Source organism: Protopterus annectens, chromosome 1.part1 (assembly GCF_019279795.1).
Source record: "Protopterus annectens isolate FY-2018-M chromosome 1.part1, PAN1.0, whole genome shotgun sequence".
NCBI lineage: Eukaryota > Metazoa > Chordata > Ceratodontiformes > Protopteridae > Protopterus > Protopterus annectens.
The window spans coordinates 42534644-42559577 of NC_056726.1; the positions used below are offsets into that span (position 1 = coordinate 42534644).

General features: G+C 36.4%; 1 protein-coding gene across 4 annotated transcripts in view; it reads right to left on the reverse strand.

Annotated features, from left to right (window-relative positions):
• The window catches only part of ARHGEF10 (Rho guanine nucleotide exchange factor 10), a 2254368-nt gene that overhangs the window by 307505 nt on the left and 1921929 nt on the right, over positions 1 to 24934 (reverse strand). For all 4 annotated transcript variants that reach the window (XM_044073505.1, XM_044073484.1, XM_044073499.1 and 1 more), the window contains one exon: positions 8176 to 8318. In XM_044073505.1, coding sequence (XP_043929440.1) covers positions 8176 to 8318 — 143 coding nt within the window. The remainder of the gene's footprint in view (positions 1 to 8175; positions 8319 to 24934) is intronic.

The window sequence follows — 24934 nt, forward strand, 5'->3', positions numbered from 1 at the left end:
GTTGGAATTTATGAACCCTCGTGGGGATCTCTGTGCACCTTGATCTTTAGGAATGTACTGTGGCATTTTCATATCCTGATAAGCAAGAAGGCATACTACTGCTGGACTAATAACCATATCCAGTCTGCCTTTAAAAAAAGGTAATCATAGACCTCAAGGTAAACATCTAGAATGTTTTACACTGATTCAGACTATTGAGATCCCAAACTAGTTTCATTTTTCTACTCTTTCCCACAACTAGAAAGAAATGGGCTCTCCTGAAACATGATGGCAACCCCTCACTTGATATAAGTTTATTGAGCTAACAGACATAGTGGCATAGTCTATAATGGCAGCAGCATTTTTACTACTTCTAGGGGATTTCCTCCCTTATTAGTCTTAGCACCCAACTATCTCATGTGACAAATGGCTTTCAACCCCTTCCTATCCCTTTATTTATTTTGCTTTTCTTTAATAGGTTTGTCCGAATGGGTTTAGTAAAACAAAAAAACTTTTCAGTAGAGGCCCGGGGAGATATGCTCAGACATATTACAAACATTTTTAAACAGATATTTAGTAATATACATGAATAGACATTAAATAATATATATGAACAATTACACATGCAATTGCTAATTTGATTACATTCATATATTACAGTATAAAACATACTTATGCATTAGTAGATGTTGGACACTGACATTTTGAAGAGGTGTATTAGTGGGATGTCAGATAGATAATAGAGCATGTGATTAGTACTTAAAAATTCAAAGAAACTGAGGTTAGGGAAGGAACTAGGTAATAGAAAAGGCTAATACTGTAGTTAAGAGGTGAGGAGCAAAGCAGTTTCAGAGACAATTAAATATCTGGCTATCATAAGGCTTATATTAGAAGTTTACAGGTAGAGAGAGATCAGAGTCACAAAATAATGTATACAGCTGGGAGTTGCCACTAAAATAATTTAAGTATTGGTAAAGACTGGTTGTGAGGTATAAGATTCTGAATGAAGAAAAACAATTTGATAATATGGTAAGGGGAAGATATTTATCCTGGAGATGTACACAAGCAGATCCATTGATTTGTTAGGAAGGATTCATAATTAACCATATAGTCCTCTACACAAAAGTATGGTGGAGGCACACTATGGAGAAAAAAACACCTTCCAACAAAAAGGTGCTAGTGTTTGGAAGAACTGATATTGTTTCTGTGTTGGCAACACTTGGGTCTGTCTAGTAAAAAGATATGGGATAAACAAGTACCTAGTATCTGCTCTGCTAGAGAACTAGTACTTGCAAGCAACATTAGACATCTTCTGGTCTCTCACTCTCAGTTATGAGCTATGTCTATTCACAATATCACCAAAAAAGAGAGACCCATAAAAAGGGGATCCATCACTGTTTTCTTAAGCTTGTTTTCACTCAATTTGCTTGCAAAAACAAATATTTGTACAATATTTCAAAGGCATAAGACACTAAGTATTTCTTATCTCCAGAGGATGTTTCAATGTAGAAAACTCCAACGATGCAAGGGAATCATTTAGATTCTTTGAGTGAATATTTTACGATCTGAGAAATTGAATCATATAATTCAAATATGCTCTAGGTTACTGATGCAAAGACATGACACCACCTTCCAGAAACTGTGAGTTGATGTGGGATATTTAGATTCAATAATTATGGTTATATTTGGAAGTTCTGAAATTAAAATTATGTAACTCAATCTAAAAGTGTTTTTCTTTTTCTTTTTTTGTTAAATGTGATTTAACTATGGAGCAGCATGTATTCAATTGGCCTTTTCGGAAACCGGATAACCAACATCTTGGTAGCACTTCATCACGGGGTCTCTTCCAAGTTTTGAAGTTGATTGTTGGCCAGGTCTATAGTCCTAATTGCCATCTTCCATCTGTCTGAATAATCTGAAGTCATACTCCAAGGCAACTGTTATTTTGGAATGATTTCTGTGGCTAAGAATAACTGCAAAATCAGATGATTCTAAGTCTTAAAATGTACTCAAGATGCCTGTCAGGAAAGTATACCAGTTTTCCATTGAGGAGGATCAAGATCTTTTTGCCTTTCTATCTCTGTCAGAACATTTTGCAGGCATGAGGAGTTTATTTCCATTTTTGTATGTCTCCTGGATGACTAGCAGAAGAAAAAGAAAAATGTTGGGACCAGTACGTTTGTGCCTGTTCTTTTTCAACCACAATGATGATGGCTGCAAAAGTAGAGATCTGGTGTTGTCTTTGGTCTTCCTTATGCCAGTACTGGGGCAATCACTGACACCTGGCCTGAATCTCAAGAATTGCGTTAGGGAACTTCCAAGATGGCTGCACATTAAGTAACAGCTTAATTTCAGCTCTCCCAATGTGAAAACAAAAACTAGGTAAAGAGGGCCGGTAAACTTGTATTTTTGGGTAAATTTCTGTAACTTGCTTCTAAGTGCACTGCCTGAGTCCCAACAAAAAAAAGAAATTCACAGAACCTGAAAGAAAATCACAACAGGTGAAAAAAACACAGTCAAAATGAAGAAAAGGCTGGCTGAATATGAGACTGTTCAAAAAGAAGAGATGTTTCAAAAAATAAAAGAATTAGAGGACAGAGCATGTAGGTAAAACATGAGATTTTCTGCTGTACCAGAGAATCTGGAACAGACTGTTTTAATTTTATTAAAGCAGAAATAAGTAACTGGACTGGTAATCCATGGCAGAAATTGTTAATTGAAAGGGCAGGGTATAATCCAAATCTGGTCTTGAGAAAGCAACCTACACCTTTAATAGTAAAAATGCAATTCTACCAGCAGGAGGAGTTGATTCTGATAAAATTGTGGCAAAAGGACAAAGTACTAAATGTGTCAGACAGTAGAGTGTGGACAATTATTACTCACTGTACACCGGGCAGAAGAGGAGTAAATTTATTCTATTAATCAGGGAATGTCAAGAAGCGGGCATGAGATTTAAATTACTGTACCCAGCTATCTTCAGAATATTCTTTCCTGGAGAGACAAAACTAATTTTTTGATGCAGAGCATGCTAAGGAGGAAATACAAAAGTTTGTCCAACATAAAGTGAGCTGTGAAACAGAAGGAGATTCTGCTTATTGTTCTGGTAATAAAGGCCACAGACAGACTGTGCCAGTGAAACCTTCTCCCAATGTTTCAACTTAAAATGCTTGACAGACAGAAAAAAGCACGAGTTGACTAGAAGAACCGAGAGTATGTTGGAAATGAAGCAGTGACTGGATCTGGGAAATGGAGATAAACAAAAATAAAAGAATTAGCTCGGAAACTGACAAATACATGTGGGATTACAAAGCATTAATTATAAATGTGAAACATGACAGAACAAGAAAACCTAGAAACGTTGGACTTTTTTTACTTTGTTAAACTTATAGGGGACTCTAAAGGATATGCCCTAATTCATGTCATTAATGTCTAGAAGAACACTTAGGAGAGGGAGACAGTTAACTGTAAGTAAACCAAAATTTTGTTCTTAATAGTTCTATTTTTATAATGTATGATATCTGCATGCTATAAAGTAAAGTTTCCTCAGTTATTTTCAAGTGTAATAAGGATACTAAAGTAAACAGGTGCCCCTGTTTTTTTCCATCTTTTCTCTTTTTCCTTGTTCAGTTTTAAGAAGTGTAGGCGCTGCGTTAAAAAAAAAAAAAAAAAAAAAGAAGAAAAGTCTGGTCAAAAGAGCATGGTATGAAAAAAAACGTGTTTCTCATTCTTGCATTGGGGAATGACTGGATTAAGGTTTTTGGTTTGATCTTGTAACATGTTTGAACAGAAAGCAAATAAAAATGAACGCTGAATATAATAAAGCGTTCCTCTAGCAAATAAATAAATAAATACTTGTAGAAGCAACTCTGTTTCTGGTTCTCATGTCTCCATGGAGAAATCTGATAAAGAGCAATAAAAACAGAATACTTCCTTCTTTCAATAGCTAGGAGATAATGTTTTCTGAAAGCATTTAAGTGTTTCCCAGTGTGGGACAGCAATATAAATAAGACAAAACCAGACAACATTTAGTAGAAGCACAGGTTGTACCATGCATCTTAGCATGGATAACTTTCCTTTTAGATCAACCCAAGTCTATGGGTGTGGTGTCAGTTTGGGACAATTGTTCCTACTAGGAGAGTAAAACTTCAATATCTGAAGATACATATAGGTTTGTGTGTTATTAAGTTAATAAGTTTTAGGGCTGTATTGGGGAGTACTTGTTTTTATTTTGTTTGCTTGTTTTTTATGGATGAGGATTTCAATGAAATAAAAAAGTTTTATAAGATGTGACACAGGCTCAAATATGACAAGAAGCAACTAATTAAAAGATCAGCCTGACAAAGATTAGTGTATGCATGTAATACAAAAGGAGGAAATAGATACTTAACAAAAGAGCTACTACACATAAAAGGTGGGAATAATTTTAACATAATGACGCTTTCTATATTATCTTTAAATGTTAATGGTCTCACAGATGCATACAAAAAAGAAAGAGAAGTGAATTATATTAAAAAATGTAGAGTGCAAATAGCTATGCTACAACAGACACATTTGGAAAGAACTGAACATGTGAATTGGATAAAGAAAGGTTTTCAGGACGGTAATTCAGTGGAATACCTGGGACAAAGAAAAACAGGATTACTTATATAAATTGCTCCAACAGTGATACAAGAGGATAAAAAGATAATAATTGTAGATTTGTAGAACTAAGGGGCTACTGGCAAGGGAGGATTACACTGGCATATTTATATTCCACCTAAAACTGCTATAATGGAGCTTAAGAATATTCTCGAGAAATAATAAGCTTTCAGCAGGAAATATTAATTACAGGTGGGGACTGGAATTTGATTTGCAGCAGTGAAGATGTGTCTGGGGGCCCAGAAGGGAAAATATAACAAAGGAGGCTAGATTTTTAAGAAATGTATAAAAATATTTGGCATGGAAGATGAATTCTGTAGTAGGAGTTTGGAGTGATTTACGTATTACTCTCAAACACACAAAAACTGGGCTAGATAGAACTTGCATTTCACAGAAACGTGCCTTTAATTGAAGGTTTTGATATGCATCCAATAACTATTTCAGATCATGCGCCATTAATAACTAAAATAAAAATACAAGTTAATGAAATAAAAATGAGACACTGGCCTTTTCCCACCTATCTGTTCAAAAGAGAGGAATTTAAGGAATGGGTAGTTGAAATTATTTGAGAGTTAGTAGAGAAGATAGAAATTTCTTCTGAAATATACCTAGGGAGTAGGATAAAATTAAACTGGAGTTTAAAATAGGATGGAAATAAAAGACAGAGAGATATAGTTAAGAAGTAACACGAATTATTTAGAGGGACTGACAGATGTTAAAGTATTGCAGAATAGGAGGAATCTCACAGATCAAGAAGAGGAGCAATTGCAGAATGCTAAACAGAAAATAACTGATTACCTCAATAATATGCATGAGTTTGCAGTTAAGCAACTGTTTTTTGATAATAACTCCCAATCAGAAAACCTTTTGGCACAAAAACTCAGGCAACAGAAAGTAGAAAGGGTTGTTGCCAAGCTTAGGGAGCCTATAATAAGGAAGATACCAAGAGATCCTGCAGAGGTACTAGAAATATTTCAGAAATTTTATGACAGTCTGTATAAAGCAGAGAAATATGCAAATCATGAAATGGTACAAATGGAAAGGTTTATGTAAGAATTAAATTTTCCAAGGTTAGAGGCAGATGAGGCTCAATTACTAACAGGATAGGAGGAGATGACATAAAAACGGTGATGTATAACTAATCCACAGGAAAGTCCCAAGGAATATATGGATTCCTATGGAAGTTTGGAGGCTAGGAGGGAAAAACATCTGATAAAGATCTAGAAGAGTTTGTTTATCTGTATTTTAAGAGAAGGAGAAGCACCAACATCCTGGAAGAAAGTGGTGGTGGCTATAATACCTAAAGAGGGCAAAGATCTGTCAGATCCAGCTTCATACAGGTCTACATCATTTTGAAACCATGATTATAAAGTGTTTATGTCTAAAACGCTAAAAGAATAGGAAAGGTGATGGCAAAATCGATAGATATGGATAAATATGGTTTTGTGGAGGGGAGGCAAACATTTGATAACATTAACAGAACATTGATGATCCAGAGGGAAGCAGAATGTAAGAAAATACCACTGTTGTTGGTGGGTTTTGATGCAGAGAAAGCATTTGACAGAGTAAGCTGGGAATTTATCAGCAGAGCAATGGAAGCATTTGTATTTCCTGATAAAATTATAAGGTTGATTAGGAGGATATATGTGGGATTCGAGGTGAATATTAAAGTGGGTAGGCTCCTCTCTGACCAACTTCTGTTTGAGCAAAGGAAGCAAGCAGGGGTGTCCTCCTTCCCTTTTGTTATTTGCATTACATTTAGAACCACTGGACACTCTAAATTGGCCCTAGGTATGAGTGTGTGCATGTGTGTGCCTTCCGTGGAAGGTTGGGCGCCGGGCTGGCAACTTCACACCATAAAACTCCACTGCCAATCATGAGCAGACAGGTGATCCACTGTGGTGACCCCTAACCGGGAAAAGCCGAAAGAAGAAAGGGAAGGAAAATAAGGGACTCAGAAATTCAAGGATATGATTGGTATGATAGTCAAGAAAAGCTGGCGCTATTTACAGATGATATTATTTTATACCTGATAAGACCAGAAAAAGACATTTCAAGGATTTACTCAAGGCTTTAGCACTTCAGGAAGAAGAGGAAATAGAGTCGAAGTAGAATGGCAGCGACTCAAAACAGCATATGTGAGGACTACAGAACTGATATGTGGCCAAGCCAATTATAGAAATGGAGTACATAAGGAGAGCTGGTGGTGGAATGCGGGAGTTCAAGAAGTCATAAAAAGCAAAAAAAAGTGCAGGAAAAACTGGGATATATAAAGCTAGACCAGGCTAAGAAGGAATATAGATTGGCTAACAAACAGGCTAACAGAGGAGTTGCAATAGGAAATAACAAGCAATCAGTGGCACTCTACAGCTTCTGGAAAGTGGCTCAGCAGATGGCTAAAAGAATTGCTATTAGGCTGCAAGGCAAAGACTGAAAGATAAAGAAGATAATCATCATACACCTTTCATAAGGGATGTCAGCAACAACCTACTCACCAGTCCACAGGACATCAGAGGCAGATGGAAGAACTACTTCCAACAGCTTCTGAATGAAGAAGGAAGATAATGCCACAGAAGCTGTACTGCCCCAGACACAGTCTACAGTGCAGGAAGTTGAGGAGCCCACCACAGGAGAACTAAGAACAGCACTGTGATGATGTGAGGTAGCATATTCAATCATAGCTAGCTGGAGTTTTGTAAATAATTATATGTCATTTGTATATCAAACTGATTTGTTCAGATTCTTGTGATGGAAATGTATTTGTAAAGCTGCTTTTGTTAAAAATGTACCAACAGTGGGTCCTGCTGGACAGAAAAGAAATACACCTGTATTTCAGACTATATTGTAAGAGTTGAAATGACTATACTGTAACAGAAAATACTGGAAGAGAATATGTTAATCTCAGCCAACTTTGAAAAAGTAGTCTAAATTTAAATTACCTCATTTAGGCAATAAAGATTGTATCATGCAGTTCTGATTGCAGCCAGAGACAAAATGTCTGTAAAGCATATGCTACACATCCACTGCCCTACTTCTTCTGGCATAGCTGGCAATACCTCACATCATCAGAGTGCCAACAGCCTCGTACCAACCTATGAACCTGTGAACATCTACAACTTTCAAACGGTAAAATGTAAGGTAAAATGGAAGGTTCCCCAATGCGGCACTTATATGAATGAAATGAACGAAACAGAGGTACCAGTGACCAAACAGTTAACTCCAAGTTACACTAAACAGTTCCATGCTAATAGTCTAAAAGTACAAGGCAGAAGAAGAGGTCTGTATTAAGCCAACAGTACTAGTAACTGCACATAAACTTCCAAAAGAAGTAAAGTAGTAGCCACCTGTGTAAACAATACAACTTAGCAACACAATGTTGTCACTACCAGTAACCACAAAGCCATTCAAAAGCTAATGATAAACTTGCCAGAATGATACAGTACTGATTCAAAAAGAAATTATGTTGTTAAGAACAGTCATCCATTGAATATGTTGCATTCAAGGGAATGCATCAGTCAAATTATACAATAATGTACATAAAATGTCTAAATTACTTACTTCCACAGTTAATGTTTTTGTATTGATTATGAAGATTTGACCACCAGAGGCAGCCCACAGTGTGTCTTCTGTCACCAGCAAACTTTTTACAGGTAAAACTCCAAGATTTATGACTTTTGGAGATTCTGAGTTCCACAAGCCATCTTTATAAAAAAAAAAAACAAATATCAATCAAAAATATTTTGCAGCTATAGGACATCAGTGTTATAAAATGCTCCCTACTAACACAGACATGTTTACATCCAACTGTTAAACGTACAGCACTGTTATCTATATCTTTCTAGTTAATAAGAATTAAAGAATACACAGAAAGTGCAACATTTTTAGCATATATCATTTAGATATCCTCCAGCAAATGAACGCTCTCCAAGATTAGTTTAGTGGCATTTTCATTTTCATGTTCAATGTCTGAGCATGCAGGCTATAATGCAGGGCCAAAGCCTGACAATGCCACCACCACTGCAGTATCCCTAACAATGCAGAAGTCTGGAATAATAGCTTCTTACAGCAACTTGCCTGTAATGGTCACAAGCATCATCTGTTAGTTTCTACAAACTACATCTCCATCACTAGCATTGACTGTGTCATATCATTTTGGCAGATACAATCTAATCTTTACCAACAGGAATTTTAAATTGCGTCTGTTATTCTGCAGGGAGTTTGACACTAAAAGAGCCAAATTGCTGCCCATGTTTTGACTGCATTTGATGTACCCAAGGATTCTGTAATACTCCTCTCAGAAGCTGCCTGCTATGTTATATTTCAAACACTGATTTCCATACTTAAGAGCCAAATGCTTGAATTCATATTGCCATGATTTCATTCTAAAACTTTGTTATTGCATCAAACAGCTGGCCATTCTTATGCATGTTTAACTCCTTTTCCATCTAATATTCGACACTGCCTGTTCGATTCTCAATAAGAGCGTCTTCTGTGTGGCAACATGCGTAAATGGGCATTCCTTCGTTGAAGGTTGTGCATTAGGCTCAGCAAGCCAGCACGTAAAAATCTACTGCCAATCATTAGCGGACCGGAGTTCCGCTGTGGCGACCCCTAACCGGGAAAAGCCGAAAGACCTAGATTATTTTAATATCATTATTACAAATTCTTCAAACTGAGTTTGGATATTTAGTCAGTTTTGTTTTTTCAATAGTTTAATGAAATCCTCTAAACAAAAAGTGCAACAATTACCCTGTTATGTCTATTGAAAGTAACCACTTGAAATGTCAGGACCTGATAGAGTAAGTCTCGAAATACCGAGACTGAATGGCCAAAAGATGGGACTTACTTATGCTAAGCCTGCGATATAATTTCTTGGAATATTCCCTTTTCTCCAAGGTATGGTGATCTCAGAATTGGTATACATAAGTTTGAAGTGTGTAGAGGGTTTTAGATTTTAAGGGGAAGAGTGATCTTTGAGATTCAGTCTTCTCCTGTGTTTTTGATTTTTTTTTTTCTGGCATGTTGGCACTAGGGATTTCAAGTATCGTCATTTCAATTGGGAGCCACACTGAATCTATCAACACCAGCATATATTACTGGAGTAGTAAATACTGCATATTCCATTTACCATACTTCTCAACTTTTTGCCTCCCTCTTGTGCATAGTATGATGAAGAGCTTTCTCCTTTGTAGCTGCAAAATGAGTCAGATTAATTTTACTGCTTTACAGCACTTAAAAAAGCATTATGTTCTCTGAAAGTCTTAATGGCAGATAAGGTGCAGTGTATTAGTTTGTATGTATGCATGTGCCAATAATCTGTCATTTGGCTATCTTCATCATCACCTCCTGAAAGACACCAATAAAGCAAAGCAGATCCACAACCTGGAAGCTGGCTCTGGAAGCCCAAAATGAAAAGTTGATGAAATGCTGATATTCCTTCTTCCGCAAGGCAGAACATGAAAGGCTGCAACTTACATAAAACTTTCTTGCTTTAATAACAAACAAAATTCTCCTCAAGCGCTTTTGCTCAGCCTGATGCTGAGCTTTTTCAAGATACAATAAAATCAAGCTGGTTGTTCTTTATATACATAGTCAAAACTTGACCAATAATTCAATTAGTAAAAGAGAAGGTCTAATTAACCCTTCAAATTACTTGCCAGTACAAAACCTGCTTGCAGGCAGACCATTATTAAGCACAACTCACTGCAATGTCCAACAAAGTATATGCATAAACTTAATAATCAATTGTTGGTATACACACAGATTGCCATAAAAATATACAGTGTTAAAAATATGCAATATTAAAACTATGCAATGTTAAAACAATATTCAAAAGCCAATACTATACACATACTAGTATGTTAAAAATGTTTAAATGTGCTGTTTATTCAGCAAAATTTTTATTTCTGTATGTAAACCCTGCAGACATTGGAAAACCGAAAATTCATAATTTAGCCTTCCTTAACCTCAGGACGCTGCTGATGCTGCAAGCGTCAATGAGCCCTGGTCGCCTTCCTGCATCTAGTCTTAGCTGCCATAGTAACTCTTTGTATTCTAAAAGAGACCCCCAGTCCCCCCCCCCCTTTCATCCAATCTTAGCTGTTCTAAAATAATGAATTTAATTTCCATGTTGGGACAAAAAAAGGGAATGTCTATAAAAAGCATTAGTTTCCTTTTTCTTAATTATATCACACTGATGCTCATAAATACGTCTTCTGAGGGTTCTTTCAGTCTTTCCTATGTAGAAACATTTACATCTAGTACATAAACCTAAATAAACAATAAATTTGGCATTGCAATTATAATGGCCCCTTGGTTGATATAAGAATTTTCTTGATGGTAAATATAACCTATGTCCATTGAATATAGCCGGGCATTGCTTGCACATTCCACATTTGTATGTGCCTTCTTTTTTATTATCACTACTTGCCATTGGTTTGTTCTGATTCATCTCTAGCATTTCTTTTAAATTGGTATCCCTACGTCTAATGAATCTAGGAAACTCTGGAATCATATTACCCAACCTATCGTCTAGTCTTAGGATCAGCCAGTATCTCTTTACACTGTTTTCCACAACCTCATAATCAATACTAAAAGTATGGATGTATCCTTTTTGTTCCTTATTCTGCAGGCTACTGCCCACTTGGCATATTGATGTGCCCGTAGTGTCTAGGAGAGGTGGATATTTTGTTTCCCTGCCCCCTAATAATCTCTGTCGCTAGCTCTTCAACAAGAAGGCTAGGATACCCTCTTTCAAAGAATCTTTCTTTTAGGAACCTGATTTCCTCCATAAACACCTGCTTTGTGTTGCACATTCTGGAGGCACGGATAAACTGCCCCTTGACTATGCCTATTTTTTGATATTCAGGGTGGTTACTTTTAAAATGCAAAAAAGCATTTGAATAGGTGGGCTTCCTAAACACACTTGATATGAACCTATTGTTAACTTTATCTTTAACCAAGTGCACATCCAAATAATTCAAGCTGTCAAAACTCAATGAGTGTGTAAAGGTTAGAAAAGAAGTAGTGCTGTTGATGTAATGAAAAAATTCCTCCATATTTGCCCTAGTACCACTCCATACAAGACAAATATCGTCAAGAAATCTGACATAATGCTTGATGTACTGTGCCCACTCTGTGCCAAAAATGTATGTGTTTTCTCATTTATGCAACACTATGTTTGCATAAACTGTGGCACAGGCCGCCCCCATTGCAACACCTGATTTTTGCCTGTAGAAATGACTGTTGAAACAAATGAAATTATTTTCCAGGATTAATTCCATTAACTCCACCAACAAGTTTGTGGTGTTGGAAGTAAGTTTCGCTTGTTCTTACCTCCTGAAAGATGTAATTTGTTTATTTTGGACCAATCAGGTTCTTATAGGTTATAGTAAGACTGCACAAAAACATCACCAAAAAATGACACAGTATTCAACACAAATCAATACATTTCAGGACATCAGCTTAGACTACACAGCAATACATGGATTAGCAGATGCAGACAGAAGAAGCTCTCTATCAAACACTGATGCTGTTGCATTACAGAAATGTGCACAGTTGTCTGAATTTAGGAATTCTGAAACACAAAATTTAGGGAACAGAATGTTCAAAGTTGGGGGATTATTTTTTCTTACACCCAAGATGTAGTGGCTCAGGGGGTAAGAATACAGGGGAATTTCAGTAAACAATGTTCATAGGATTACAGTATTGTGTCTAAAATTTCTAATAACCACAGTTAATTTAAATTATTTCTACATTTCCATTATGATCTATAAGCTCTTAGCAATTTCAAACTTCAAAGCTGTCAAATTTGTATCATCACAAATAATAACCTGATCTGTAGCTAATCCTGATAGTCCTTCTTCTAAGAGTGTGTCCATTACATCAATATACATTGATGGACCTCAGTAGATTGCTATAAGTGTAGGTTTAGCACTGCCACTCAACAGTGCAGCACAATATCATTTGGCATATGGGAGGAAACATTCCTAGGAAACATCTGAATAGTAACCCCTGCTTTACATTCATGTTTATAAATATTTTATACCCTGAATGCCACAAACAAAATATATGTCTTTCTGCCAAGTTGCTATAACCACCCTTAATCTGAATGTTTCTAAAATGCATACATCTCAGCTGTCCAGATTTTCAGACAATGTCTAGATTTCTTCATTATATTTTTGTTCTGCTCCTCAGAAAATCTGTGTTTTTTGGAAAATTGTTGAAAACTGAAGTCTCTAAATAATGACATATATTTGAGTTTCAGAATCCATGCTAATTCAAAACCTGCCATTCAAGCAACTATAAAACTAATATCTAAATTCTGTCCCTGATTTTGGGCCTTTGTCACCCCCCCCCCCCACATTATTTTTGGTGTTGTCCATATTCCTTGTCCTAAGAGGCTGGCAGGTATGCTAAAATGGTGGTTAAACCAGTATATCCACTACTAGTGGTTGAGTAACCTCGATTCAGTTTTACAACTTACCCTCCCAAATGGTTGACTTGCAACTCGAGTGATGTTTGCCACAAGAAATCTCTGCTGACGTGGCTTCTATTCCAGTATCAGCAATGATTCAAGGAATTTTAACATTTTAGTTTTTCTCAGTAGTGCTGAGAACATTGAGTTCACATATAAGTAAGGTGATTATGAAGAGTGAAGTCTCCCATACAGTATTGCACAGTTGTGTGCTCCTACAAAAAAATCCTATTTTTAAGACCTAACAAAGTCACAAATGCTTGTGATCATCTGGTCATAGCCTCATCCAGTTGTAACTCAATGAAGCTTAGTGTTATCCATCTGCCCAGACTATCCAAATGAAGTCCAATAAATTAATACACCATTATGAACAATTAAAATTCATGTAAAGGACCGTATCAGTAAACAGTGGCACAGATGAGAGCAACAGCTGTTACTTAAGTTCCAGGTAAAATAAAAGAAAATGTCGTACTGTTGTGTTTCTTTTGTTTCAGAATCAGTGCTGTAAACAAAACTGCTGTAAAACACAGAGATAAAAATTCGGAAGTAACTAACCAACCAACAGCAGCTGAACTAAAGCTCACACTGAGATCCTGAACGAAAAAACAACAAAACCATCCATTTGAGGATGATGATTCATTAAAAGGTGACATATAATTCAAGCAGGACCTGCAACATGATAAAAGGGTTACTGTTATACACTTGTAATGATCTTTGCTCATATTCCATTCTTTTGTATGATTTGACCTTTAGACGCACAGAACAATTCAGTTTTAGCAAGCATTTCTGTTTTATTTTTCCAATAGCTAAGAGGGTTAATAATCCCAGTATGCATCTGTGCTGAAACTACACAAATTATACATGCATGTACATCAATTTCCATGAATGTCAAGGTGACTTTATAGCTTCTGGTCAGATTGTTTGTGTCTTTTTGCTTTAGAAATGCATCAGTCAATCTAAGCTCCTGCAATCTTTGTGCATGGGTCCACAGCTTGTGCTAAAAGCCCTCAGGCTCCTTGTCAACACATTTTAGTGTCAGCACAGTAATGCAACCAGCTTAGGGAAACTACTTTTCACTGGAGCATGCGTTTATTTTGATATATAGCTTCCAGGAGAGCATAATTACATGTGAAGCACAGAGCCATCCCCTTCTGCATTCAAAATGTTTTTGCGTGTGGCTTTGTGTTTTTCATCTGCTTACCTATGATTAAATTCATCATTTTCATTTTTGACAGTTCAGTTTATTAGGAATTTCACATCTGATTATTATTATATATATATTTTTGCTTACATTTTTGGTCATTCACACATAAGAGAACTTTTACAGGACAAACTATCCTCAGAAGAACACATATTTTTGAGTTTGTGTTATGGCAAAGCACCCATGTTTCCTAATAATTCACACATGTAACAATGCAGCTGAGAATGTTCCAGGATCAGCAGAGCACCTGACAGGAAGTGTTGGGCAATTAAATGGTAACATCGATGGGAAGGATACATGAAGTGCTGATTCCAAAGGTAATTTTTTTCTGGTCCAGAAATCCAACTGTACAACGAGGAAGCAAGGGTTTGCTGAAAGAAGTATAAATCAGTCAGTGACTAGTTTTGAAGAAAGTTTTCTTTAATAAAAGAACATTTACCTTGCCACACTGATAGACTGTTGTACTAAATGGCAGTACTTTGTACACGTACAAATATGCCTTTTTAACCGGCAGTAGAGACACTAGTTCTTGTTGTTGTTCTTGTTCTTGTTGGTCAATCGACAACTAGGTTTTCATTTTCAACTGAGATTCACCCTCAAGAATGATTCATTTATTAACAGGGACTCTGGTCAGTAAGCTATTATGAACTAGGCCAAAACACGTTGGGACAGTACTATATGAGAGAACTTTTTAGGGAATTGCATTTATCTGGTTGGTATAGCAGGTTATGAGCAACTATTAATTTTGCAGAAGCAAAGTGATGTGACAGTTCTAGCCATATGAGTTATTTAAGGGCTGCGCAGTGACGTGATTGATTTGATGCGATAGTAGCAAATTTAGCAATCTGTTATAACATTGTTTGATTTCTGTTGGGTTAGTTGGGTAGTTTATAGGTTTCTAAAAATGGGAGCTGCATACAGGAGGATGAGAAGTATGTAAGCAGAGGCTGTTTTTTCACCAATGTCAGAGAAGAAAGACTTACTCGATGCATTAAGATTTTATGTTTTCATCAATAATGATGCCTTGTTATATTGAATGGGTGACCAGTTCAATTTTAGTATTACTGGCTGATCTAATGGAAAATAGTCATTGGATTTCTGTGGGTCTCTTAGGAATGAATACAATTACATTTGTTTTTTTTTGTTTTTTTTTTTTTTTGATTCAGTAGCAGCTGGTAATAGTTTAGCCATGACTCCATTGAAGAGAAAGACCATTATGCTTTGCGTTGTAATTCCTGTATGGAAGAGGCTGCATAGATTAAGATGGCGTCACCTGCACATTGGACTAAGGAAGCATGGAATATAATAGAGGAAATATCATTTATAAATATACTGAATAGTAATGAACCGAATTTGGAGCTTTGGAAGGATGAGTAAAGTGTTGTGCCATTTCACTGAGTGAATTTTTTGTCAACAGCACACGTAAAACTGAAATAAGACGAAAACAGTGAACTATAGAAGCAAATAAGAAAAAGCAAATCTTCATGTCAGAAAAGAAGATCTTAATGAAGAAAGGTAGAGGTCTCTGGTTTTACTTTTCACAGCTGACTCCTCATCTGACTATTTAATCCAGGTTTTGTTAATGTACAAAGGAAAAGAAAACTGGAGAAAGATATATGTCAGTTCAGAAATCACAATATGTCTGACTTAATATTACCAGCAGAGGAGGAAAAAATCCAGTCAGGAATAGATACAGACCCCAACCTTGCATTAACTGTTTATTTTACTTATTTGTGTATATATATATTTTTTTCTTTATCCTGTTAAACTGGTACATAAACTGGTCCAAGGACCACTGTCAGTCATGGCATGAACAATAAGCAAAAACAGTGAATACTTTTAGAAAGAATATAATCTTAGCATAGACACAGGTTAAAACAGCAAAACCAGGGCAAATTCACACATTTATATAAAAAAAATAAAACTAGTGGGAATTCTTATAAGTAACATTTGCTAATAAAGATATTGAGCAATTGTACATTGATAGTAATAAAACTTGTTGAAAAGTAAAAGCATACTTCATGCAACATATACCAACATGTAAACAAACAGACTGCTCACAATATATTATACACCTAGTACAATAAAAGCTGCTCATTAGAGATGTGATGAGGCATGCCTGCCCTGTTAGAACAGGTAGGCTAATTATACATTTAAGCAGGAAATCATCTTAACTAATTAACTGGTTTTGTTGCATATTAACTCTTATTTACCTCAAGTACTGTGTGAACCATAAAATGTAATTAGCACAGAAAATGTCAATTAACAGTCAAGTATCTTATCTATGAGCTGTTATTAGGAGATGTTATTGAGTAATAAAAGTCTTTGTCTGATCAACTGTATGGAGAGGTATGTGTACCGTAATTCCTCTCTATAAGTCAATGGTGAGGTCTCATATTGACCATCTTGCTGTGTTTTGTTCTAATAACATGACTCAATGAGATGGTGAGAAAGCTTCCAGAATTGCTATACAAGGCAGATTGTTCAACTAACGGTTTTGAGCTATTTGAACATATTAGTAAGACGTTCTTTATTTTATGTTAATTACAAGTTGATAAGAAGAGATTTGTGTTGTACAAGTGTGTATGTAACGATAGACTGGCTGTGAACTTGGAGTGGAAATAACGCCTCAGGTGATTGACACCAGAACCAATAGGTTTGTGAGGCTTCCAAGTTTTAATGCATTGCCAGCTAGAATAAGGTACACCAGTAGTTTAATGACTTTCATGAAACAACTGGATGATGTTTTGGTAGGTAACCGGATTTATGGCTCTAGACTTACAGACAGCAAGCTTTTTGAAGGCATAAATAGGCTATTAAGCTTGATTTAACAAATACTGAAATTATGAAATATATTGAAATATTGCATTTTATTTCATAAGTTACAATAATATAAGTTGCATATTATGTATTATAGTGAGAGCCTAATGCATCTTTACCTCACAACTGTCATTCTCTGATGCTCTGCCACTGTGGATAGCAAGCAGCCAATTATGCTCCTCTCTGTATTATAATACCAAAGAAAGCTAAGTGCGCAGTGAAGCTCAAGTAACTAGGCATGTGAGAAGCGTACAGTAAGCCACAGTTTTACTGCTACAGAGTTCCGCTACAATGTGATTTCCTAAATGTGAGGAATAGTCTGGAAACATTGCTGTTTACTGCAACAGAAAACTATTTGAAGCTGGCTGCAAAACAAGCATTTGACTTCACAAAGTTTCATTTTAGAGTTTTAGCAAAAAATAAAGAAATATACAGAGTCAGTGCTTTGAACATACGTATTAATTAGTATTAGTGTTGATCGTAGTCTTACTTAAACTTGTATGCTATGCTGATTATTCAAGCAATGTCACTGTAACAATGTGATTACAATTTAATGTGACATCAGACAGCAGACAATAGACTAATGAAAACAAAATGGGCACATGAATTTAATGTGTTCTTCAGTTCCATGGTTAACTGACGTATTAAAGCGACATACCAGTAAACATGCATATTAGTTATATCACTGTTCTAATGATTGAGGGACATTGTAGAAACATGGTAGATAATCCGGTGAAAACAATATCCACAGTCCACCAGAGAAAGCTTGTAATACCATACGATCATTTCAAGAAATTGAAGATAAGGAAGATGAGACTTTGGTATCTCAATGTGCATCACAGCACCCACTGTCACTAAACCAACGAAAAACCAGCAACCAACTGTTCAGCCAAACAATAAAAAGAGAAAAGCAGCACACAAGTAGGAAAAGAGAAAAGCAACACACAAGCAGTTCTTTTTGTTTAACAAGCAATTTTATAAACAACTACAAGGGGTGGCCATGGGGGCCACTGTTGGTTCAACCTATGCAAATTTGGTATTAGGCTGGTGGGCCATGGAAATACTGCCACACATTGATTATTCAGAGCAAATTATCTTTTATAAAAATTTGCAGATGATTTATTTTTTATAGTTTATAAGGACAACTTTAATGTTAATGAGTTTGTGGAGCTTTTAAGTGCTAGTACCGCATTTTTAAAGTTCGTGGTGGGGGAAATAGGCAACAAAGTTTCCTTTTTGGATGTTAACTTAACAATGGACACTAATAAGAATGTGTTTTTGAGTATAATTCATTGTAAGATTGTCCATTTTAAGAGTTGCCACCCTTACTTTATGAGAAAAAATATTCCTAGATGACAGTTCATTTGAGTATCTCAAATGATAGTGGAAGATTCTGTTTTTTTGAAGGAAATTAACCTCATAAAAAAGTTGTTTCTAGAAAGAGGTTACCCTGGAGACCTGCTTGAAAATATGGCTCAAGAGGTCATTCATAGGAGACAGACAGATTTTCCTCCTATTCTGTTAAGAGCTTTTGTTAAAAAAGCTCAGAATGTAGTACCTAGTGGCACACATATAAGAGAGGGAGGGGCAGAAGGTCCCAGATTTTGTTTGGATATGAATGTAGACAGTAATTACATCCGTCAGATTATTAGTGAGAATTGGAAAGTAGTTACAGGTAATGCAGATTTATTTAAAGTTCTTGGAGAACGCCCCCATTTTGTTTACAAGAAAAAGTCAAAATGTTAAACATTTGTTAGGAAATAATAACTTTGGGCCAACCCTTACTTCTGGTGAAACTGGGGGTATGTTCAAATGTTCAGGGTGCAGGGCATGCAGATTTATTTCTGAGGGTCTCTTTGTGTTCCTGGAACATCTACAGTTTACTATAACCATCCCTGGAAAATTGAGCTGTGGTACAATTGAGCTGTGGTACAACAAGGATAGTGTATCTTGTGATGTGTTCAACATGCCCAAGTTCTTATGTTGGCATGTCTACCAGGAGTCTAAGAAAATGGGTATTAGAGCACTTGTATGCTATAAAAAACAAAAGTAGAAATAATGCCCTTTTTGAGCATTCTTTGACATGTTCTAACTGGAAGAAATTTACTTTTTCTATAGTAGAAGTTGTTAAGCATGACCTTAGGGGAGGGGATTTTAGAAATTATGTTGAACAAAGAGAGGCAGAATGGCAGATTAAACTTGCTTCTTATTTACCCCCTGGCCTGAATGATATGGTGAACATAAAATGTTTCTTAAAAAATAGTAAAATTACTAAAGTGAATATACAGGGGTGAATGCCCTTGTGTTTTAAACTGTGTTTACTGTGTGGACACTGAGTTGTACATTTTTTGGAGCATGCCTTTATATGTTTTTATGTATGTAATTGATTTGTTAATGAGATGATCTGATTGGTCAAATGTTTTCTGAATGGTTTAAAAGTGATTTGGAAGTGTATTTTATCATTTCTGACGAAGTCTTTGGGACGAATAGCGAACATTAAATTTTAACTACAGTAAAAAAGAACTTTCTCAGTTTCTCCAGTGTTTTTCTTGGTGGATTTTGTGGTATTCAGCCAAAGAACTAACCAACCAAGATTTGTGCATTTCCCCAACGAACGCTGAAAAGTAAACATTAATACATGCAAGAAGGCTAGGGTTATAAGTCGGTGCATTTGTTACAGCAGCTGCTCTCAAAACAATGCACAACTATTGGGCATATATACATGTGAACACATGTGCCAATGTTTTACTATATTATTAATTATTAATATAAATTATTATATTAACCCCTTAATACTGAGACCCCTTGGTCTCGACAGTGTAACTTAAAAAGATTGAGTGAAGTTTGTATTGGTCCTAATAGCAATGCCCTGTCTTCCTGAAAAAATGTTGATGCGTTTCAGTGATGGCTGTCATGGAGTATAAAGTGACTACCTTCAAAAAACTGTCAATAACTATTCATTCTTTCAATTACAGACAGTAACTATCAATTTTTTTTTTTTTTTTATCACAGCACGTGGTACCACCAAACTGCACTTTCATTTAATGATGTCTGTAAGGAGTAGCTACAGCTGCCGCTACTCTCCAACCAACAAGCTTGTGCTAACAGGGGGATTGGAGGGTCAAGAAATGGCACCTAACCCCCCCCCCAACACACACACACACATCCCTTGCAGACAGAATTAGACAGAAATACACAATGTATTATTTGTATAATGCAGTATGGTTGACAGCTGACTTTGCTTTTGTTAATACAAAACCATCAGCAGTGATACTGATATTTGCACTGTTGAGTCTAATTAGGAGTCTATGCAAACAATTCTCCCAGTAATTCTGAAACACAACTTCTGGGGGACAGGTAGAGTAAAATACTGCTATATATGAGCTCGCTACCACATATGCAACACTCCAATCTGGGAAAAGAGAATAACATTATGTAAACTGCAAGTCATTACTTAAATATTATACATTTAAAACTGTTTTCTTAAATGCACAAAGTATTATCTGGGTTGGCATTATTGTGAATAAACTAATGGCCCTGAACCCAATGCAACATCATATTAACATTAGTAATGTCTGAATTCCTTTATGATATAGAACTGCCCTATTACCTATTATTACTTGCTAACAGCAGGAATAATTTTCACGGTTCCTTTTTTTTTCACTAGCATTTGTGCTGTATGTAATCAAAAAAACATATTCTACCCTTAAAAACTGACCCCCTTGATCTTATTTTATTGGGTACTCATCAGAGGGTCTGTTTGGCCACAAAGCTTGTGCAGTGCTTTAATATGTGGGTCCTTTCCCAGTATTCGCTACTAGAGATTATGCATCACTAGTGTCTTTGTTTTTCATGGTGCTTTTTGACTTTGTTCATCCATCCTTCTCTCATTAAATCTAGTCTGCTATCCTTTTCAAAATGGAAGCTCATGTGGTAACCCCCCCCCCCCGGAACTGGCCTTGGTCAAACTTCAGGACTTTCTTCCTTATGTCAGTGTGAAACCAGTTGGTTATCTTCCTTTAGAGCTGCACTTAGTCATCTATCATCCTTCTGTTGTAGGTCTGTTCATGCATCCACCTTGAGCGTAGGATTCTGTAGGCTGCCAACAAAGGATGGGTGGTGGCGGTCATTATTTCTCTGACATCTTGTGTATCAGGTGGTTCTTCCACAGCTATCCGTCTTGTCTTTTATGGGAACCATGATCAGCATCAACAGCATACCTTTTCGGACAGTTCGTGAAACTATTTAGCTCTTCTAACATTTGCCAGTTCGATCCTCTGTAGTCATCACATTTTGATCTGTGCAAGAACATTTCAGTTACCAGTAATTTGTATACTGATATTGATTTAAATCTAGTTTCAATACATCTCTTCTGGAATGCATGTATCTGTTCAGAATACCATTGCTGGCGTAATCTTGGTTGTTGTGTGCATGGCACCACAATAAGCAAAAAAGAAATTAACGTTCATGTTTTGCAATGGCTTACCACACAGGCTCATCTCCTTGAAAGATTCACTGATCATTTACACAAAACTTTAGTCCATTCCATTCCAGGGTTAGCTATAGACAAAAGGCTCAATGCCATTCTAATTCACAAATGTTTTAACATGTTGAATATTCAACAGCTGTGGTAAGGAGCACTGCATTTCTGAAAGGACTGCAAAGTAAGTATAACTACACTGTCTTGGTGTGTTTAATGAGTAATGTTTATGGAGAGTTGCTTACGTAGGTTCTGAATTTGCATTTTAACACTTGGCAGGCATCTTCAGTAATTAGTCTAAGTTTTCTGTTCCCTTCTTCCATATAAATGTTGGAAGAATTTCCTTTCTACTTAGCTCAGGCTAAAGTCCTTTGTATGCATCAAGGTTTAGTTATGTTCAGCTTTTGTTACCAATCTTGAAACAAACGCAAACCAGGTTCATGGTACACAGAACACCCCCCCCCCCCGACTGAGGCCTAATGACCCAGATTTGACAGCATCCTGATCACAGGAAGAGCCAATTGGCAATGGACAGGAATGAGAAGATGGCACTGTCCTGTTCATGCTATGAGTATGGAATTGGATAAATCATGCCACAGGACTGTCCCCTGGGGAAGGCCCAGAAGTACAGGCAATATGGACAAGGACTCAGAAGTGTGAATCCAGCTAAAAGCTGCTTACACTCCATTTTAACTCTGAGGGTGTGTGGAAGAATGCAGTGTTTGTAGTTTCAGCATAGTGTGCAGTTAAACAGGCTTGTTGGCCAAAAGGGTGAAGGTTGTAGTAGGTCTATCATACAAAAATCCCAGAGGTTGTCAGTGATGAAACAACACGTGTTTACTACAAATTCCATGTCTTATATATAAAAATATGAGGTTTTACTCTTAGGTGTATACTTGTCTATGGGTACAAGCTGGTCTTGTAAGCTAAAGGGATGGGTTGCTGGGTATAGTTGATGGGCATGCATTATTAGGTTCTAATAACAGCATTAATGAAACTTGAAGCAAATACTGCATGTCTTTCTGAATGTGCAACAGAACAGCATCAGTTCCATAAGAAGAAGCATCACATGGCATTGTAATTAATTGTTTTAACTATCTGAAGGGGTAAGCAGAGTCCTGCATTCATTTTACTCTGTACCATTCTGAATCAATGTGTGTAAAGGGTGCATTGTTGTCAAGAAGCTTAGTTGCAGCTGATAGTGGAAGTTTATCTATCTTAACATAATCTCAGTAGTGAACATTCTGAGGTATGGGCACCCATAGTGAAGCTTCCAGCATATCTTGCAGCTTATTCAGACCATTGGAGTCAGTCAGTGTAATACTCACAATAAGCAAATTCCTGAGAAATTCACACACCTTTCTGCTATACGTCTATTCTGTTTTAGCTTGTCTAGAGCTCACTGTAAGTTACCTCAGTGCTCTTCGTTACCCTCCCCATTAGTTGGATAATGACTTGGCTGGAATTATTTGGAATTCCTAAAAACATCTTTTCCACTGGCAGCTATCCATAGCAGGTGCAAATCTACACCCAAAATCAGACGGTTATGTTAAAACAACTCTTCATGCATATTTATTGCTATGAACGTCTTAGAAATAATTTCTATTTTTGTTTCCACATTCATCCCTCCTATGTTAATTTGTAATAATTAATTACCCCCTGTTGGGAATACAAAAATGCCTTCCATTCCTGACATGAGGCACCGCTTAATCTTTACTAATGGGTAGACTGCAGCTTTGAAGTCACCACATATACAAACAGCCACAAATGTGCCCTTCTTTATCAGTGGTGCGATATGGGTACAGACCATTCTCCATTTTATGTCAGCCTTGCATTTTCTATCTTATAAAGACAGCTTTTGATTTTAGGTAGAAAAGCATAAGACACAACACGGTGACACAATGTCTGGGGAATATTTTGTTCAAGTTCAGTTACTTTTTCTGCATCTTTACAAAACACTTTTCCTTTGCACTAAGTGAGACAACTGCCATTTTCTTAATGGAGTATAAATTTGAGTCATCTTACCCACTTTATTACACACACACACATAATACTGACTCCTTGCATCACATACACAGAACTTCTTCTTTTGTATTGTATCATATACTACTAACATAATTTTTATTCTATTTTAACAAGGAGTAATTTTATTGCAAGAGAAGCACACATATCAATGCCAAGTAATACAAACTGTGTGATCCTCATGCATGGTGCACTTAATCTTTCTGCACTGAATGTTGGTAAAATCATAAAAGTCTTTTTTTGTTGTATACAGTACTAAAAACTAAAATCAGACAGTCAAGCTTACACGTTCCCCTTCAAATATGACTTTTTAATTCTTTTTCCATTGCTAATAAGCTTCAAAATGCTTCAGTATTTGAATCAAGCCAACACAGAAATGGAGAACGGAGATTATGCCGATAGAAATGACCACAATTATGGATACAGACAATAGGCAAGAGGGGCTGGAATTTATTGGAGAAAACTGGTAAAAGAATCACGATATTGGGAGCAAATAACTAAATAGAGAAAGGTAATAGAATGGGAAGAGGCCAAGAATTTATTTGGACTGCAGGATAGAGATTACCTTCCCTATCAAGGATTGATATCAGAGTACAGGCAAAGAAAAAGAAATAGAGGGATCATAAGCAAAAGACCAGCACTGGTAGAGTTTTTAGTAGAACCTGCAACAGAAGCTGCTGTTAAAAAAGGAATAATTAGGACATCATATAAAATAGTGCATTAGAACTATAAGAATCAATCAGAGGAGGTTAGAAAGGATTGGAAAGAAAGACTGGATAAGCAAATTCAGAAAGAAAGAACAAGGGAGGTATATGTATGTCTGCCAAATATGCAACAAAGTCTAGAAGATTTAGGACCTTTGCCTGGAAGTGTTTACATAGGTATTTTTATACCACAAGTAGACTCCAAATAATTTTTCCTCAGGTAGACAGGAAATGATTTTTTGGGCTATGATATAGAATCGGAATTGCCTAGACATAGTAAGGTCTTGCGGAGTCTAATTAGGGTGGCTGCCAAAAAAGCAATTACTAGAAAACGGAAATCAAAGGCCAAACCAACTTTACTAGAAGTAGTGAATATAGTCACAGAGATAAAAACAACTGGAACTGGGATCTTTAGAAAAGTTTAGGTGCAAATTACATAGGAAAAAATGGGAACTGTGGGAAAGCACAGTTGTGTACACTTACTATAAATGTAGATGTTTGAGTGTATTCACTGTTGGGATTACTAGTGAATACTAGTGGGATTTCCTGTCATGAAAGCCATTTGCCAGCCCGACTACCACAATAAAAATCTCTCTCCTCCTTCGGCTGGCGAA